Source organism: Gymnogyps californianus, chromosome 11 (assembly GCF_018139145.2).
Source record: "Gymnogyps californianus isolate 813 chromosome 11, ASM1813914v2, whole genome shotgun sequence".
Taxonomy (NCBI): Eukaryota; Metazoa; Chordata; class Aves; order Accipitriformes; family Cathartidae; genus Gymnogyps; species Gymnogyps californianus.
The window spans coordinates 15,648,555-15,665,598 of NC_059481.1; the positions used below are offsets into that span (position 1 = coordinate 15,648,555).

General features: G+C 51.7%; 2 protein-coding genes across 2 annotated transcripts in view; one reads left to right on the forward strand and one right to left on the reverse strand.

Annotated features, from left to right (window-relative positions):
* Nucleotides 1–308: 308 nt before the first annotated feature.
* Nucleotides 309–3,080, forward strand: HAPLN3 (hyaluronan and proteoglycan link protein 3). Its single transcript, XM_050903433.1, has 4 exons — nucleotides 309–435; nucleotides 727–1,098; nucleotides 2,230–2,532; nucleotides 2,724–3,080. The coding sequence occupies exons 1-4, from the start codon at nucleotides 309–311 to the stop codon at nucleotides 3,002–3,004; spliced, it is 1,083 nt and encodes a 360-aa protein (XP_050759390.1). The 3' UTR covers nucleotides 3,005–3,080.
* A 1,607-nt stretch (nucleotides 3,081–4,687) lies between these two features.
* ACAN (aggrecan) overlaps nucleotides 4,688–17,044 on the reverse strand; it is a 28,460-nt gene continuing 16,103 nt past the window's right edge. The window contains 7 exon segments of the mRNA XM_050903220.1: nucleotides 4,688–5,025; nucleotides 6,537–6,575; nucleotides 6,578–6,718; nucleotides 7,308–7,452; nucleotides 7,799–7,881; nucleotides 8,380–8,538; nucleotides 11,273–11,386. Of these exon segments, the coding sequence (XP_050759177.1) occupies nucleotides 4,937–5,025; nucleotides 6,537–6,575; nucleotides 6,578–6,718; nucleotides 7,308–7,452; nucleotides 7,799–7,881; nucleotides 8,380–8,538; nucleotides 11,273–11,386 (770 nt within the window). The 3' untranslated portion in view covers nucleotides 4,688–4,936.

Here is a 17,044-nt window from a genome sequence, read left to right on the forward strand (position 1 = left end):
AATGGGCGGCAGCGGCGAATGCGGTGGTGCACAGTGTGACCCAGGCAGGAGGATGAGGATGGAGGGGACTGGGAGCCCTGGTTGTGGGGCAGGTCTGGGGACACAGCTCAGGTTGCCTGCGCCCTCCCCTGCAGGCAGGCGAGCCGCTCTACCGGCCCTTCCCACCTCTCTCCGTGCATCCCTGCGATGGGGTTTGCCTGCCGCCGTGTGCCAGGCAGCGCTGGGGCCCTCCTGGTTGTTTTGGGGTGTTATCACAGCCCTTTCCTCCTTGGCAGCCCAGGCTCAGGGTTCGGCCTCGCTCCCCAGCCATGCTGCTGCTCCCGCTGCTCCTGGAGGCCACCCTGCTGCGGCTGGCCAGCAGCTCCCACCACCCCTTCTACAACGGCTTCTACTACAACCACATCATGAACGACAAGGGCAGCGGGCAGGAGAAAGGTATATTGGGGATTGGCAGGGCTGGCGGAAAGCGGGGCTGGCAGGTCGGTGCAAGGGGTTGAAGTCCCCCCCGCCTCTGGGATGTGGCGGGGATGCATCTCTTGGGGGGGATGTGGTACCTAGAGGAGCAGGCGGGGGTGCTCCAGGGATGCTCACGGGATGCTCAGGGGATGCTCCGGCAGAAGAGGAGGTGGCTGGAGGGAGGGAGTGGAGCGGCTGCAGGGAGATTTGGGGACGCTGCCCAGCCCTGGACCCTGACCCATACTTCACACCTTCCCTCCCTGTCCCCAGTGGTTTACTTCAACGGGGCCAAGCTTGTGGTGGAGACCCCCAAAGACCCTGTCTACAGCTCTAATGGCGCCAATGTTACCCTGCCCTGCCACTACCATTACGAGCCTGACCTGGAGGCCAAGCGCAAGATCCGCATCAAGTGGTCCAAGCTTCGGGACGACTATACCAAGGAGCAGGACGTGCTGGTAGCCATCGGCAAGACCTACGTGGCCTTTGGGGACTTCCGGGGCCGTGCTCACCTCCACCAGGCTGGCCGGCGCGAGGCCTCGCTGGTTGTCAGCGACGTGCGCTTGCAGGATGATGGCAAATACCGCTGCGAGGTCATCGATGGACTGGAGGATGAGAGCGATGTGGTGGACCTCCGGCTGCAAGGTGGGGGCATGGTGGGGACTGCGTGTCCCCCTGCGCCAAGCCAGTGAGCCTGGCCTTCCCGTAGCACCCCCTCCTTGGGGGAGGTAGCAAGGCAGGGGGGTCAGGGAGCCCAATTGTGGACAGAAGGGCTGGGATGCTCAGTGTGATGGGGTGGTGGCTTGGGGCAGTCTGGCTGTGGGGTCTCAGCAGTGAGTGAGCCCAGAGCAGTCTGCCCAGCCGGGATGCTGGGGATGCTACAGTGGAGTCAGAGTTGTGGGTGACCCGGTGGCTGCAGCGTTTCCTGCCTCTACCCACCCATCTTCCCGCTGTGCTGCATCATGTGCAGCCGCCCCCTCGCCTCCCAGCTCTGGGTGTCCTCATGCATCTTGTAATCAACCTTGGTGAGTGGTCCAACCGCTCTTGCTCACTTGCCATGAGGGACCTGACTCAACCCCGGCTCCATTGCCAAGCCCAGAGCTGGGGAAATGTCCCCCTTGCTGTGTCCCTGCCCACCCCCTCGGCCCCCGGGCCCTCCCTCCCATGGTGGCTTGTCCCCACTGGTCCCTGTGACTGTGGTCCATGGTGGTGGTGCACATGTTCCTGTGGTCCATCCGTCCCTGTGACAGTGTTCCATCCATCCCCATGTTGGTGGTCCATATGTCCTGGGGTCATGGCCCATACATCCCCGTGATGCTGGTCCTTGTGTCCCTGTTCCTGTAGCCTGTGCATCCCCATGACGACAGTCTGTCCATCCCCACAGGGGTGGTCCCTGTCTCCCTGGGACCACTGTCTGTCTGTCCCCAGGACCGTGGTCCATACGTCTGCATGGTGGACCTGCGTCCCTGTTATCATAGTCTGTGCATCCCCGTGTGTGCCGGTGCTGTCCCCACGAGGGTGGTCCACGTGTCCCCAGGACCGAGCCCCTGTGTCCCTGTGCCACCAGATGTCGCTGGCAACTCGCCGCTGGCAGCTGCATGCCCGGAGCAGCCCTGTCCCTGCCCGCCTGAGCCTCGGGCTGTACCACGCTGGGGTGGTCCTTGTCCCAGAGCCTGAATTTGGGATGGGTTGGGGACCCCTGTAGCTCCTGCCGGGGCCGGACTTGGGGCGGGTGGGCTGCCTGCAGAGCCGGCTGAGTGCCCCGTCTGCCCCCAGGCGTCGTGTTCCCCTACCAGCCTCCCCACGGACAGTACAGGCTCAACTTCCACGAAGCCGAGCGAGTGTGCCAGGAGCAGGGTGCCATCCTCGCCACCTTCAACCAGCTCTTCCAGGCCTGGAGCGAGGGGCTGGACTGGTGCAACGCGGGCTGGCTGGCTGACGGCACCGTGCAGTACCCCATCCGCCTGCCCCGCAAGCCCTGCGGCGGGCTGCAGCTCGCCCCAGGCATCCGCAGCTACGGCCCGCGCCACCGGCACCTGCACCGCTTTGATGCCTTCTGCTTCTCCTCCGCGCTCAGAGGTGGGTGCTGGGCCAGGGGCTGGGGGGTGGGATCCTGGGGAAGGTGCTGTGCCCGATCAGTGGCATCCCATGTCCTCCCTCCCGCTTAGGGCACAGGGCTCAGCCCGGGTGGGGATGCTCCAAGGCAGGGATACTCCAGATGGGGATGCTCCGGATGATGCTCAGCACTGATGCTCCCTTCTCCCTCCTAGGAGAGGTTTTCTACCTGGACCGCCCGGCCGGGATGACACTGGAGGAGGCCAAGCAGAGCTGCCAGGACGCGGGGGGCGAGATCGCCCGGGTGGGGCAGCTCTACTCCGCTTGGAAGTTCCTGGGGCTGGACCGCTGCGATGCCGGCTGGCTGGCGGATGGCAGCATCCGCTACCCCATTGCCAAGCCCCGGGCCAACTGCGGCCCCGCAGAGCCTGGTGTCCGCAGCTTCGGCTTCCCCAGCAAGGGCAGATTTGGGGTCTTCTGCTACAAGGAGAGATAAGGAGCCGGGAGGGCTCCCTGGCCGGAGGATGTTTCCAGCCTGACGGTGCCCAGCGTCGGGTGTTTCCCAGGGCTGTTTTGGGGGTGACTGGGGGGAGGTGGGGCGGGGGGGGAGGCTTCTTTTTGTTTTATTTTGTTTCCTTCCTTTATATTTTCCACATCTTCCTCAGCAGCTGGCACATGCAGCTGCTCGGGGCGGCTGCCGGCTGGGGCAGCGCGGGACCGTCCCTGGCACAGGGTGTGCATGAGGACGATCCCCATGGGCTGCTGCCACCCCACTTGGCCCCTGCCACCCCGTGGGTGGTGGCCCCTTCCCGCTACAGCAGCACGTCACCGACACCCGCCTGCCCTTCCAGGCTGGTCCTGCCCCTGAGCTCGCAGGGTGGGAGTGAGGCAAGGCTGGATTCAGCCAGAGGCAGAGAGCGGGTGCCTCTGTTGCATCCTGGCTCCTCTTCCAGCCCCGTCCCCATCCCACTGAAGGATGCCGTTGTGCCTGTCCCCACGGGAGCGCCAGTGCCTTATCTCCATGCGCCCCTCGCCCAGACGCCACTTGAACTCTGGTGCCGCCTTCTTCGAGCGTTTGGTTATGAAAAGATGTATTTTCCTGGACCTCTTCTAATAAATCAGTGGAGAAAGCCCTGGAGCGACGTGGCTGTGTCCCATCTCTGTCCCAGCATGAGAGAGGGGTCTGCCAAAGAGAGAGGATTTGGGGATCCCTGGCTGGACACCCGGGACTGTCTCATCCTTGGCTGAGCATCGTCTCATCGCTGCTGGCTCAGCCCTGCGCCCACCTGAGCTCCTGCAAGAGCCTCGTGCTCCCGCAAGAGCCTTGTGCTCCCTCATTAGTGAGTGTTAATTAACCCCCTGCGTGTCAGGACTGAAAGCTGGAGGGTGAAGCAGTTCCTGCTGGCAATGGGTTTTAGATGGGTTCTAGGCATGTGGGTTAGCCCCCTCCAGAGGCGAGAGCTGAATGGGGGGTGGTGATGTCCTACCCCAGGGTCCTTCTTCGTTTGTGGCTTGGGGACTCCCTCCCCACCCCCCCCCATGCCTCTATTGTCCCCAGGGCTGCACCCTTGGGTGCTGGCTGGGGCTGAGCCAGTCCCATGTAGCCTGGAGCACCCTGTTTGGTCTCCCCTTCCTTCCCTGCTGCCTTGCCATGAGAGACCCCCCAGCCTACACAGACACCCCCCTTCCCCAAAGAAACAACACTGGCAAAGTGCCTGTTCCGATTTCACTCTCTTTATTATTTATCATTCTTTCAAAATAGGATATGTTCAAAAATATAAATAGGTGCAGGGAACGCTGGTGCCCCGCACGGTCCCCTGGAAAGAGCACGTCGTCCCGGGACGGGCGCTGCGCCGCAGGGCGGGCGGCGGAGAAGCAGAGAGGGGCCGCAGCCCCCAGCGCCCGGGTCCCGGGTCTCAGCATCCCCTCACCTCCCTCCTCCCGCAGCTCCTTCCACCACAGCCCCCTGGCCCTCCCCACCCGCCCTGACGCGCTGCAGCAGTAGGAGGATTCTGGAAAAAAAATAATAAAATAAAACCCCAAAAGGTGCTGCTCACCCCGGAGATTAAATAACAGAAATAATTACATTGTTCGTGGATAAAATCAGGAAAAAATAATCATCTTTATTATTTAACTTAACCCGCTGCCCTCTGCAAACCCACCCCCTCCCTGTCCCCGAAGGCACGAAGATAATTGGAACCGGACGGTTAGTAAAAATGCTGAGATCTAATTTGCTTTGCTTTGGTGCTTGGAAAAACATTAATTTTTTTTTATATATATACACAAAGGTGGGTTTGTCTTTAATATAGTTTTTTTTTTCCTTATATGACAAAAAGCAACAAGAAGAAGAAGAAATTGACTCTGTTAATATAACTTCCGTTAAAAATCTCTCTTTCTCGCTTTCCCCCTCGGTGTCTCTCGCCCCGCTCTAATGGGTGGGTCTGTGCACGGCTCTGCCGCTGGGTCTTGACCGGCTCCTGGGGCTCCTCTTGTATAGCCTGCGCTGGTAGTTGGAGGCTGTGGAAGAGAGAGGAGAAGAAAAGGCACCTTGTTAGCAGGAGCCGGGACAGAGACGCTGCTTGTCCCACGCTGGCTGCCCCGGCCCCTGGCTCCCTGGAAAAACACGGGCAGCCGCAGGCAGCGCTGCCTGCTGGGCGGCTGTGTGTGCCCCGGCGCCAGCCTGCCTGCCCATGCACAATCGGCCTTCTCTCGCCCCCGCAGCTCGAGTTTGCTTCACCCAGGGGTGAAGGTGCCCGGTGCCTACCAGGAGCCTGGGCAGGAGCCATTCTCTCCACCGATGCTTGTCCCATCCCTTCCCTGTGCCTGGCTGGGAGGGCAGCTCTGCTAACAGGGTGGGCATGGGGATCGCTTCCCCATCTCACCCGCTGCCCTACCAGTCCCTCCCCGATCCCCTGGGACAGGGAGGGAAATATCCATCAGCGGTGGGATGTGCTCAGGGCGCAGGAAGGAAAACAGCCCTGTCTGGCTGGCAGGGACAAGGTTTCTGCCTGATCTTTGCTGCCAGTCTCCCTCGAAGCTGGCACCGCTCCAGTGTGATAATTGCAGGAGGGTTTTGATGGAAGCAGCAAAAGCTGGTTGGGAACAGCCTAGGTCTCTTGATTGCTGGTGGTCCATGCCGGGAGCAGCCTGCAGCTCTCCAGGTCCGTGGCAGAGCCAAGGGAATCAGCAGCTTGGTCTGCACCACGCAGCCACCCTCGGACAGCTCCTCCATCCCTCCTCCTTCCATCTCCTCCCTGGGGTGGTGGTTTGTCCCTTAAGCCCATATTGACTTTCCCTGGCCATGGGACTGTTGCTTTAGCTGGAATTGCCCAGCTCGACCAGAACCTGGCAAGGAGGCCACTGGACAGATGTGATTTGGCTGAGGCCGACAAAATTATTGGGAAGCTGCAGGCGAGCAGGGATGGGACAGGGGTGTAGGCAGGCCTGGGAGTGGGCTGGGACACCAGTGGGAGAGGGCTGGCTGCCATCAGCTGGAGGCCTGACAGGAGAAGGGTCAGGAGCCCAGCCCTGTCGCTTGGCTTAGCTCTGCTGCAGGGCTCCTGTCTGCTCCCAGGACAGGGGGATGCCGGGGAAGGGCTCGGGGGGACCACAGCTCCCCCCTCCTATTCTCTCTGCTGATGCAAATGGTGCCAAAACTCACCCTTTCAGAAGACATTTCTTTTTCTTTCTTTTCTTTAAGTAGCCTGGGCCCTTGGTAAGCTCCTTGTTGCCCTTTCCTGGCTCTGGGGGCTGCCCCTACCCTGGCTGGGTGGAGGAGCCTCCAGGGCAGGAATTGCCCGAGCTGTCCCTCCAGCCAGCCCCGTGGTCCACACCTGCCCAGAAGATGGCAGCTCCCATGGCCCCAGCACAGGGGAGCTTTCAACAAGTCAAGGGGACTGTGATGTCCCCTTCTGCCTGGCTCGGAGCTAACCTGCACCCTAAGACGATGCCCCCCTCGTTCCCAGCTCCTTCTCCCAGCTGCAGGGGTGCATCAGCCCTAACCCGAAGGTAAAGGGGTCGAGACGTACGGTTTATGCAGGATATCCGTGGCTCCTCCCACTGCCCATTGGCTGGCACCGAATTGTGGGCACGTGGCGCTGGATGTAGCCTTGGTTGCACTGGTACCGCACCATGGAGTTTATTTCGTAGCGGTCCTTCTTCCGACCGAAGGTCCTGGCGTTCTCCACCATGGGGGGGTCCCCGCAGGCCACTGCAGGAGATGGGCAGAGACATGGAGAGCTCAAGGACTAGTGCCTGGCTGAGCAGGCAGCTCACACCTGGGCAGCTCCTGCCTGCCCAGCGCAGGCTAGGCACGCACAGCCTCGTCACTCCTCTTCTCCTGCGCATAAAACCTTAAATCCCTCTGAGATTGCCTCTGTCCACAAAATTTAGGAGCAGGGGGATATGGAAATTCTGTGATGGGCCTTGAAATTAAGCAGCAATCTGCCTCAGGGCTCCATTCCTGCCTCCTGGAGAGGCAGCGAGAGCCTGGCATCACAACAGCTGCTTGCGTCCGTGGGAGGGCACAGAGCTGGTGTGCGGGAGTGATGCTGCAGCCAGGGTATGGCTCTGCCTGGGGACGGGAAACTCCGTCCTTGGTGGCTCGTCTTATTTGTTTTCAAGACTTCAGGAAACTTTCTCCTAGAGCCTTGGTCAACTTCTATTGCTAATTCCTTCCGCCTCTTTGACCACCCTTTGCAGTGATAAAACCCATGTTCATGTGCACTGGGAGCTCCACTACAGCCCTGCAGCTGCTGCCTGAGCCCCCCATCCTTGCCGGCGCGGCGCAGGGTGCTGACCTGTTCCTTTCTTGCAGGTGAAAGGGAGGTGATAGTTGCAGGGAACATCATTCCATTCTCCTTGCTCGTGCCAGATCATCACAACACAGTCCTCACCCGCCGCGAAGAAGTTATCGGGTTGGTTGGGCCGCCAGTTCTCAAATTGCTGCCAAGAGAGGAAAGCCCTTTGCCTAAGGCTGAGCCCTCCCCTGTCCTACTCCCTCCTTCATCAGTCTGCTGCCTCGCCCATGCATCTCACCAGCAGAGACCATGGGTTGCCAGCACTGCTACTACAGTGGTTATTTCTATTGCGATGGTGCCCAAGAGCTTAGCTGACCAGCTTTACTAGAGGCTTAGAAAAACCACGAGCCCTACAAAGTTTAGGGCTGCCTCCACTCAATGCCCAACCCAAGCACTCAGCATGTAACTCATGGGGCTCTTCCCACCCAAGGGGAACCGCTTCCCCCCCACCGAAAGCCAGTGCTTGTGCGCACCACGGGCTGCAGGCTCACCAGAGAGTGCCCGTCGGACCAGCGGAAGTCATTCTCCACAGCTCTGTCACTGAGGCCGATCCACTGGTAGTCCTGCGCGTGGCCTGGAAGAGCCGGAGGGGGAGAGAAGAGTGGGTCATGGTTCCCCTACACCTTGTTGGAAGTGTCTCTTTGGCATCTCAGCTGTCTCTGGCCCTGGAGCCTCTGGGTCATTCAGCTCCTTCCCAGCCACTAGCCCCTGATGTCCTTTTTTCCCCTCATGATGCTTGTCCTTCTCCCTCCCCACTCAGCATGCCATGAGCATGGATCCACCCATGTTGGCATGGGTCACTGCGCTTGTTGCATCAAGTGAACATCTTGTGAACAAGCCACATCAGCAACGTGGTAAGAGCGAAGATCTGCCCTAGCTGAGAAAGGGCCCTCTTCTGTCTCATGGCTGGATGGTTCTTCCTCTACCGCGCAAGGGTGAGGCCTCGTTAGGAAATATCTGAGCACTAGTGGGGGAAATTGTGGTTTTTATGTCATTTTGTATAAATCTGCCCATAGACTCAGAATCCAACGGATGGACCCCTGCCCAGTCTCAGTCTGCTCTCAGCACTCACTGTTCACAAATTCTTGCTCCTCTGGGGTGATGATACTGCTCAGGTGGGCTTGATGTTGTCGGCATCTGGTCTCTGCATCCATCCAAGTCTCCCTGTCTTCAAAGTGCCTGTAGCAGTGGCCCTGGAACTTGGTCCAGCCTTCCTCACAGTTTTCCAGATCTGAAACACGCGAAAAAGGGATGAAAAGAAGTTGGTGCATGGGTCTCGAAGCCTTTCAACTCACCTCTGAGCAGCTCATGCTCTCATGGCATGGGACAACACATGGTCACTTCCACTAAAAAGCAAACCATGACACTGTTGCCTGTGGGAAATCCCAGGGAAAATTATTAGAAGGCATCCAAGACACACGCAGGGAGGGGAGCCTGTGTTGAAGACCCCATGTTTGCAGTAACGTGACCAGCGCTACTAGAAAACTTGAGTGATACAAACTTATTTCTAAGCAATTGAATCCCTGTGTCATGTTCCTGGACTCTGTTTTTGAGGAACTGACCAAGCAAGAACCCTCTCTTCCCACTTGTGCTGGCCTGCAGTGTTTTCTTGCTTTGGAAAGAAACTCCAAAACCTGAATCCAGATGCCCAGAATCAACACATATCTGTTGAAAATGAAAGAGGGGAGGAGAGCCCAGGTTTGGCTGGTTGCATCACTTGGTGTGGTTCTGGGGCTCTGGAGGAGAAGCAAGCCTACCAAGATGGGAGAAAAGAGATGGAGGCAGGAACTTACCATGGTGGAGAGAGAAAATGAAATCTCAAGGAAAAAGCTTGGAAGCTGCTAGAGAAGTAAAAAAATTTCTCAACTTTTCAGAACATCTTTTACCATCTGAGAAACACTGAAGAGTTGAGCCCATTAATTAAAAAAAATTAAACCACAGGTGGGGGAGAGCAGAGGCGAATGGAGAAACCACCAGAAAAGACCTTCAGCATCTCCCATGCAATGCAACACCACACATCTGCTCCATGTAACCGAAGGAAACAGAAAATGAAATGTGTTTAATCTCAGCCTTTCAGATGCCCGATCTACCATCCTTTCTCAGGCACTTGCTGCTCTTGGAGTGGTGGGCTTTCATGAGTCCTCATGCCTCTCTCCCTTTCCAGTAAGGTTTCTTTCTTCTTTGTTAATCTTGATAGGTCAAAGCACTTGTCTCCTTCAATCACGCTGATTCCTTTTAATCCACCCTTTTGGTGTTCTTCCAGCTGGAGATTGCAGGCGCTTCATAGATGTTGGAAGGGTTGGTAGTTAGTTGAGGCCTTAAAAACTTTTTCTTCCCTCTTCAACAGATCAAATGGATTATCTGGAAGTAGATGAAGCTCTAAGGATCCTTGGTCTTTCCAGGCAGATTGCTTGCACAAGGTGAGCAGAGAACATGTTCTGTCTTTTGAGATTTAAGACTTTTCCAGCAGCTTGAACGCCACCCCTTGTCATCACAGCCTGGGGATGGGACAGCACATGGCACAGAGCCTCAGCAGGACATTTCCTAGGAGAAAGGCCACTCTTTCCTACATAGCTGTTACTTACGGGGAAATATGACAGCAATCATCTTGGGAAAGAATGATGAAAATCTTGTTCCTGGTAGGGACACTGTCATGGTGACAAGAAGGACTGGCTGTGTGCACAGATGGCAGAGCTCACCTACGATGTCCTGCTGTTCTTGGAGACCGACAGAAAGGATGGTCTGCCTCATGGGAATAACGAATCTTTACATTCCCCACTGGATTCGGGGCACTGGCTTCCTCTTGCATCTCCCAGGCTATAGCTGCCAGGCGTCATGAACCCATAAATCAGAGAAGAGAGGAAATTAATTCTGGCTTGGACTGAACAAGATCGTAAGCAGCCGCAGGATAGAAAGTCTCTTGTCGGATTACAGGGAACTTCAACAACAGGTAGTGGGGATGGTTAAATCGGGGGCTGATTAGGTTGTGTTAGGAAAGTGATGTTAAGACAGCACAAGTCCTGCCCAGATGGTCCAATGATCCTGAGCCTTCTTCTTGTGGTCTACTCCATATGTTCATATTGGAAGCAGAAAGAGAGATGCAGAGAAAGGGGAGGAGAAAATCCAATATATATTATCCTTAGTCGTGCCAAGGTGAAGAAGACACTGCAACCTTATTTCTCTTTTGTTTGAGCAAGGCAGGAGAGCTTCCCCTCAGGTAAGCTGATAAAAGTTTGGACTTTCATCAGCTTTAAGCAAAAAAACCCCCAACTCTTTTTCTTTCCCTGTAGAAACAAAAAGAAGTATTAGTGCAGGTTAGAGTACCTAATTTTGATGGAAAAATAGGTCACTTCACGTTTTCTCAAAGATATATGTTCCCTGCTGATTTTGCCACAGGAAGCCATGTTGAAGAGATGACAAAAATGTCATGCTGTGTCAAATCGGTGGAGATTCCTGGAGTGAACGAGGCTTCTCTCAGCTGCATCTTCACAGAGAGAAACACAATCATTTTTCATGGCTCAGTTGAAGCATCCTTCCATGAAATTCCAGTCTAGCAGAGAAAGTTTGCCTGGGGTGAAGAGGTACTCAGATGTTTCCCTACTGTTACAGATGAACAGAAAGACCCTTGACCCAAAGAGACAGCGACTTCTGTGATCAACATTGTTATGATCTGTATGGAGCTTCACTAGAGAAACTTAAAAAAGAGAAAGTTGAAGAAGACACCAGAAATTCCTGCTTAGGAATCTTAGAGGACACGGTGCTGTGATGAACAAACTAATTAAAAACATATAAGCAAAAGTCTGAAAGCTTTTCCCTAGTGTATTTTAAGCTGCTGTTAGAGGTTAGCTTACTGAGATGAGGGCAGAACTGATGGGAGCACTTGGTATCAGCTTTTTTGGGCGGGTAGGGTGGGAACAAGGTAGTACAGCAGTTAGTAAGATTAGCTGAAGCCAGGTAGGCCGTACCGATCTCACACAGGTCCCCTCCGTAGCTGGGAAGGCATAAGCATTTGAAAGAGTCGATGCCATCAACGCAGGTAGCTCCATTCAGACAGGGGCTTGAGTGGCACTCATCAGTGTCTGCAAGAAATCAAGGGCTTCCATTAGGGCTCTGGGCAGACAACTCCACCAACAGGAGAACTTGTTTCCTTGCTTGTTTAGGAGGGAATATCAGCTGTTTTGGGGGCACTTGGGAGTTGCTAGGGTCTTAGTTTAAAACATACTGCCACTGCTGCTGCTGGAAGAATGAAGGCAAGAGACCCAACCCACCCTACAAGGAAGACATTGTTTTTCTGGCACTTGATGGTTGAACACCACTGAAGATATCAGTACCAGCTCAGCAAGATGTATCCAATATACAGCACTCAGTGTCTTTGACAGCTGTGGTAACTCTTCCTTGTCCACTGTCTCTGCCTGATGCATCAAACATGCAAACTTGTGTCTGTGTCTCCACCAGCTATGGGTCTATGAGGAAGAACGTGGAATTCTCAAAAGTGATTAAAACATCCTGAAATAGACCTCTATCTCCTAACCAGCCTTCCTGGTTGCCAGTGCTCACTACTAGTTTCTTCCTAACCATAATTTAGATGAAGATCCGGGCCAAGAAATCTCTTCTCAGTGAAGATGAAGAAAGTGCAGAGAAGAAAAGAAGTGGGTTCAAAGGTGGTTCAGAGACCCTCAATTTCTTCCTTTTGAGGATCTTAGGCCTAGCTATGGGTGCCTCTTCCTTGGTGAAGAATACTGGAGTGCAGTGCCATTTTCTCCAGACCTGTCCCCACTATGCACTCTCTTGCTTGTGATGGGGCTGGAAGAAGCTGGTACATCTTTTCCAGCTGTGGATTCCATCTTGGTGGAGGAAACTATTCTTAGTTTCCCATCTAGATAGAACAGCCCTTAAGATCCTTTTTACTTTTCTGGAGGTGAAAAGAGAAGTTGGTATGGAAAGAGTTTGGCCCTCAATTCTCCAATGTTTCTCAACTTGCTAATTAGCACAAGCCTGGGTAGTAAATGCCACCATTTGGTAGCACTTCCATCCCCTGTCACCTTGGGGCAGAAGGAAGGAAGCATAGATGCTCTGAAGAAGGCCACAGGTAGCCAGTTTGTATCTATATATTGTAAAATCTAGCTTGTGCTGGAAGTAAAAGCTCTTCTCCCAGTATCTCTCCAGACTGAGCCTTAATCTTACTCATTGAGCTTTGGAATCAGAAGAAGAGTCATTCAGAATGGAAAGATTTCAGAGACGTTCAACTCAGAAAGAAGGAGGAAGACTAAGGAAGAAAGTGGGAGCACATCCACGCAGGTTAGGTTAAATGATGACTGGTTAGATCCTCATGTGAGACAACGTTTTTCACACTCGGAAGAAATGTAAGGCTTTGAAAGTGCTGACTAACACTCCATGGTCTTCTTGTGGATGAGAGGGGTTAGTGAGGAACATTCAAAGATGATAAGCATACTGGCTATGGAAATACCAGAGCAGAGCAGCGACTCCTCAGGGTCTGCATTCATCTTCTGATTGGGGTATATGCAGTTGGATATTGTCTCCCGGCAGAACCGTGGCCCAGCTGCTCAGTGTCCCCAGACATATGAGAGCAGATATGTGTTATACCCCATGTGGCTATCTAGTCACTCATCAGGCCAATGTCTGATATGTCAACTAAAAGTTGACATGTTCTGTAACGTGCCTAAGTGATGGAGCAAATTCTTTCTGACCTTGGATGGTAAATCCGTTCGTGCTTTGGAGCATGAGGATTGTCATCTTTATTCTAGGCTGTATCACTGTGAGCAATTGTTCCTCAGATGGCTGATGAACCTCTCACTCCAGTTTTGCAGTTCTTCTCTGAGAGAAGGAATTTTTTCCTCTGGATTGCCCTTCTAAATACTCATGAATGCTTTCTGGATTTCTTTGTTCACTGCAACATGAAGAGAATTCCTGTTTCCATGACACTAATAAATACTTTGAGACTTTCCAGAACAACATGAGGGTCACAGGCCTAGTAGAAGAGAGGAACTGAACTTGGCTGACTATTGCTTATTAGTCACACTTGGAGTTCCTAGAAGATAGAGAGCATGAAGGAAAATGAGGTATCCTGAGGGATGATTACAACTCTAGAGGCCCCTTGGGCTTCCCAACAGCAGTGGCAGCAGAAGTTCATGTTGATTCCAGTGGGCTCCAGCTGAACAAGTAAGGAAAGGCTCTCCTTTGTCCATTAGGCTCCATGAAGTGGAAAGCACGCTGCAGAAGTGGGAACAAAGCACATACGAGAGCTAAAGCAGAACGTTTAGCAGGGAATAATGAGTCTTCAGATGTCTTCGGCCACGTGGACTAAAACTTGGTGTGTCCAAGATCTCTTCTGAGATGCAGGAGACCTGCTGTGAGTTGCCATCCTTGGTCTTGGAGGAGGAGGAGGGAGCAGGCACACACGTGCGAAGTCATTGCCACAAATTTCCAGGTGGGAAATAACACTGGAACAGAATTTCCTTTTACAGATATTGTATATAATATGATTGCACATATTATATATGCTGTAAAAACAAATCTCTGCGTATAATATATATGTTATATATCTCTCCATACATATACATATGTATTTTTATATGTGACACATAGAGAAAGGGTGTGTACTTGTAGGTAGTGTTGGAAAAACAGACAACAAATACAAGTGAGACACAGACAGGTTTTCTTCCCAGAAGCATGCTGCAAATGGCTGGAGAGAAGAAGTTTTAAACATATGATGATCATAAATACCAAACTCCCCATTCAGCCCATAGGGCTGTTGGGGCAGTGATCCTGTCTCCATCTGGATGTAGAATCACCTCACCAAGCTGATATCAGGAAACTCAAACATATCCACCGGGTTGGAGGAAGCGTTGCTGATTCTGGTCCTCCCAGAAAATCAGGGTCTTGGAGGTCTTTTAGAAAAGTAAGTTCTAAATGGTAAAATTGGCAGTGATGTTCTCTCTGGAAACCCTGGCAAGTCAGTCTGGGGGTGTTTCTAGGATATCACATCTAAGCCATAGGATTTATGGGAGGTGAGAAGTCCAGTAAAAAAAAAAAAAAAATCCCATCTATCACACAATGCTTGGCTATTTTCTTCATAATCTTTTATATACCGTAAATATGTCCACTTCCACAGAGTTTAGAGCTAGATGAGGTTAGTAAATCACTGTACACCTCTTCAGCCAGCTGAAAAGCCTGCGGCACGCTAGGTGTGCCAGCTCTGCTCAGCACACAGCGAGCCCCCACTTCCACAGCACCGGCTGCCAGGTACCTTGACACTCAAGGATCTTACACAGACGTGAGCTATTTATTTGCTTGGGTGAGCAGTCATTCAAAAAGTCAGCTCTGCTTTGAGATGCAGCTCAAGTGCTTATCAACTGACAAGAAGACAAGACCACTGCTATTATTACCCAGTGCTAACAAAGGACAAGCGATGCGGCATGGGATGCAGAACAGAGGCAGCCCTCACTTTCAAGAGCTTCAGCTCTAAAAAAAAGACAAGGGAGAAAATGCCTTGTGGTGCCAAGAATAGGAAGCCCATTTAGAACATATTATTAATTCACTTCTTGAGGATAATGCAAAATTAGCAGCTCTTTAGAAGATGATTTGTACTGCAGTTAATATCGCACAGAAGTTGCAAAAGATTATTCAAATCTATTGTCACAACAGTTTCTATTTTTTGCTACTAACAGGACCCAAGGTCTAACTTCTAGATTTTTTTTTAAAAATAAAACAATTAAAAAAAAATATCCAATGTAAACAGGGTCTTGCATCTGGAAGATGTGAACTGTTGGCTGGAGAAAGCAAGGGGAATTACATAGCTACAATGCAAATTTTGAATTTGTTTCACCATTTTCTTCCTAAGATTTCTTTTACATTGCCAGATACATACTATATTTAGTCAGAACTATTTTCTTTTGGTACAACTAAACACAACATAAGTAATTCTCCCAATGCCTTTGAAAAAAATTTGCTGTACTAGATCATGGAAATTGGAAGGAGAAATCTTTTAGAAATGAAAGAGAAATAGATTGGTCCTGGTTTTGCTCAGAAGGCAAATGGCATGCAAAAGTGAACACGCAGTGTCAGTGGTGAGAAGGAAATGCTTTTAAAATCCTTCATCCCAAGCTAAGAAGACAGTACTAGAAACAGTGCTAACACTTCTTAAAACAATACAGTCTGTGCATTTCTCTCAATGGCAGCCTGTATGGAAGACGAGCAAGAATACCCATTAAACAAGGTCAGCTTTGTGCTTAAAACATCTACTAAGGAGAAGCAGCTTGTGAACAGAGGATGCTATCACCCAAACCCTGAACAAACTGTACAGTTTTCCTGAAGCTGTGAGTAACCAGTTTAGAAATATACCCCAGGATTTAAACTCCTGTTTTTGTTCTGCAGAGAGGAAAAGGTAAGATAGAAAGGCAAGGCATTTTCAGGGTGTCCAACAGTCCCTGTTGTGCCCCTCACCCTTTCTTTATAGGCCTCCTTGTAAGTGCAATTATCCAAACAGGGACTCAGAGACCAGCTAGATAATTATCTTCTAGAGATTGAGGAAAAAAAAATAATTCAGGTACAAATTAAATTTGCTTTTCAGAGACTCCTGGGAAGTTTGAACTGCCGATCTGATAGCTTAAACAGCGAAGAAAAACATTTGAGCAACTGTAGGGTGACTCCTACAAGAAAAGAATAGGAGGAGTCAGGGAAAACAGTTCTCTCACATTTTAAGTAAAATGCTAGCATTGAACATCATATAACCAGCTAGTGACTTACGATGAGCAATTAAGTCATTAAAATAGTTAACTACAATAATTAAACCAAAGCCTCCATGCAGCAGAAGGGGCGGATATTGCTACAGCCTTAAAAAGCTATATTCATCTAGAGAACAGCAAGTTTCCAGGAGAAGCTGGTGATCTGCTGGGACCTTCAATTTGTCCAACACTCTCATGGAAGGAGAGGTCAGGAAGTTTGGACATCTCTGCCTCCAAGATATTATGGGTAGAAGTAAACTGACATATATATAACACTAGTCCAGGACTGTAGGTTGCCTCTTCAGAGAAAGGTTTTAATTAAGCTAATAAACTTCTGATGCAAAATAGACAGTATATCCAGGAAACATCAAATCATCTGGTCAGCCACAAATGGTCTGTGCTTTTGCTTGTCTCTCAGCCAGGACTGGTACGTCCATCTCCTTCTTGAGAGCATACTCTTCATTCCACATTAGGTGAAACATTATGAATCAGGTGAATGTTTTCTAGACTTTTTTCTTCTGGGTTGATCTTCTCTGGACCAACGAAACTCTATCCCTTGGACTTCCAGGGTGTGAAGAATGAGGAAAGCCCATCAAGACCTCTCCTCATTGGATTTTAGCCTTCAGCTGTGTCGGGGCCATAGGCAGCAGACTTCATGAACTCATTTCACCAGCGACAAGCAAAACTTAACATAAATAGCTGCCATTTCAGCACATTTCTCTTTTTTCCCCCAACTGGAGTGAAGTTTTAAAGTAATTGACTGGTCAGAGTGCTCCAAACCACAGCCTTTCACTGAAGTGCCAGCATGCTTTTTTCAGCTAATAATTATTTGTCTTCAAATGTTACCAGAAGCAAAAAGACCCACTGAGTTGGCAAAGTGAAGAAGCCTCTGGGTGAAGAAGCCAAGCCTATGGACAATTCTTCAAGCTTGTGGGGTCCCTGTCCTCGCAGAGGAATCAAGCTGCTGACTAAAGACATGTGCATGTGTAGCCT

Bases quoted from the DNA above. Each gene is read 5' to 3' on its own strand.
- HAPLN3 (XM_050903433.1), top strand. From the start codon at position 309: ATGCTGCTGCTCCCGCTGCTCCTGGAGGCCACCCTGCTGCGGCTGGCC. The intron at 1,099-2,229 runs GTGGGGGCATGG...GTCTGCCCCCAG, and splicing joins GGTGGACCTCCGGCTGCAAG to GCGTCGTGTTCCCCTACCAG. The intron at 2,533-2,723 runs GTGGGTGCTGGG...TCTCCCTCCTAG, and splicing joins CTTCTCCTCCGCGCTCAGAG to GAGAGGTTTTCTACCTGGAC.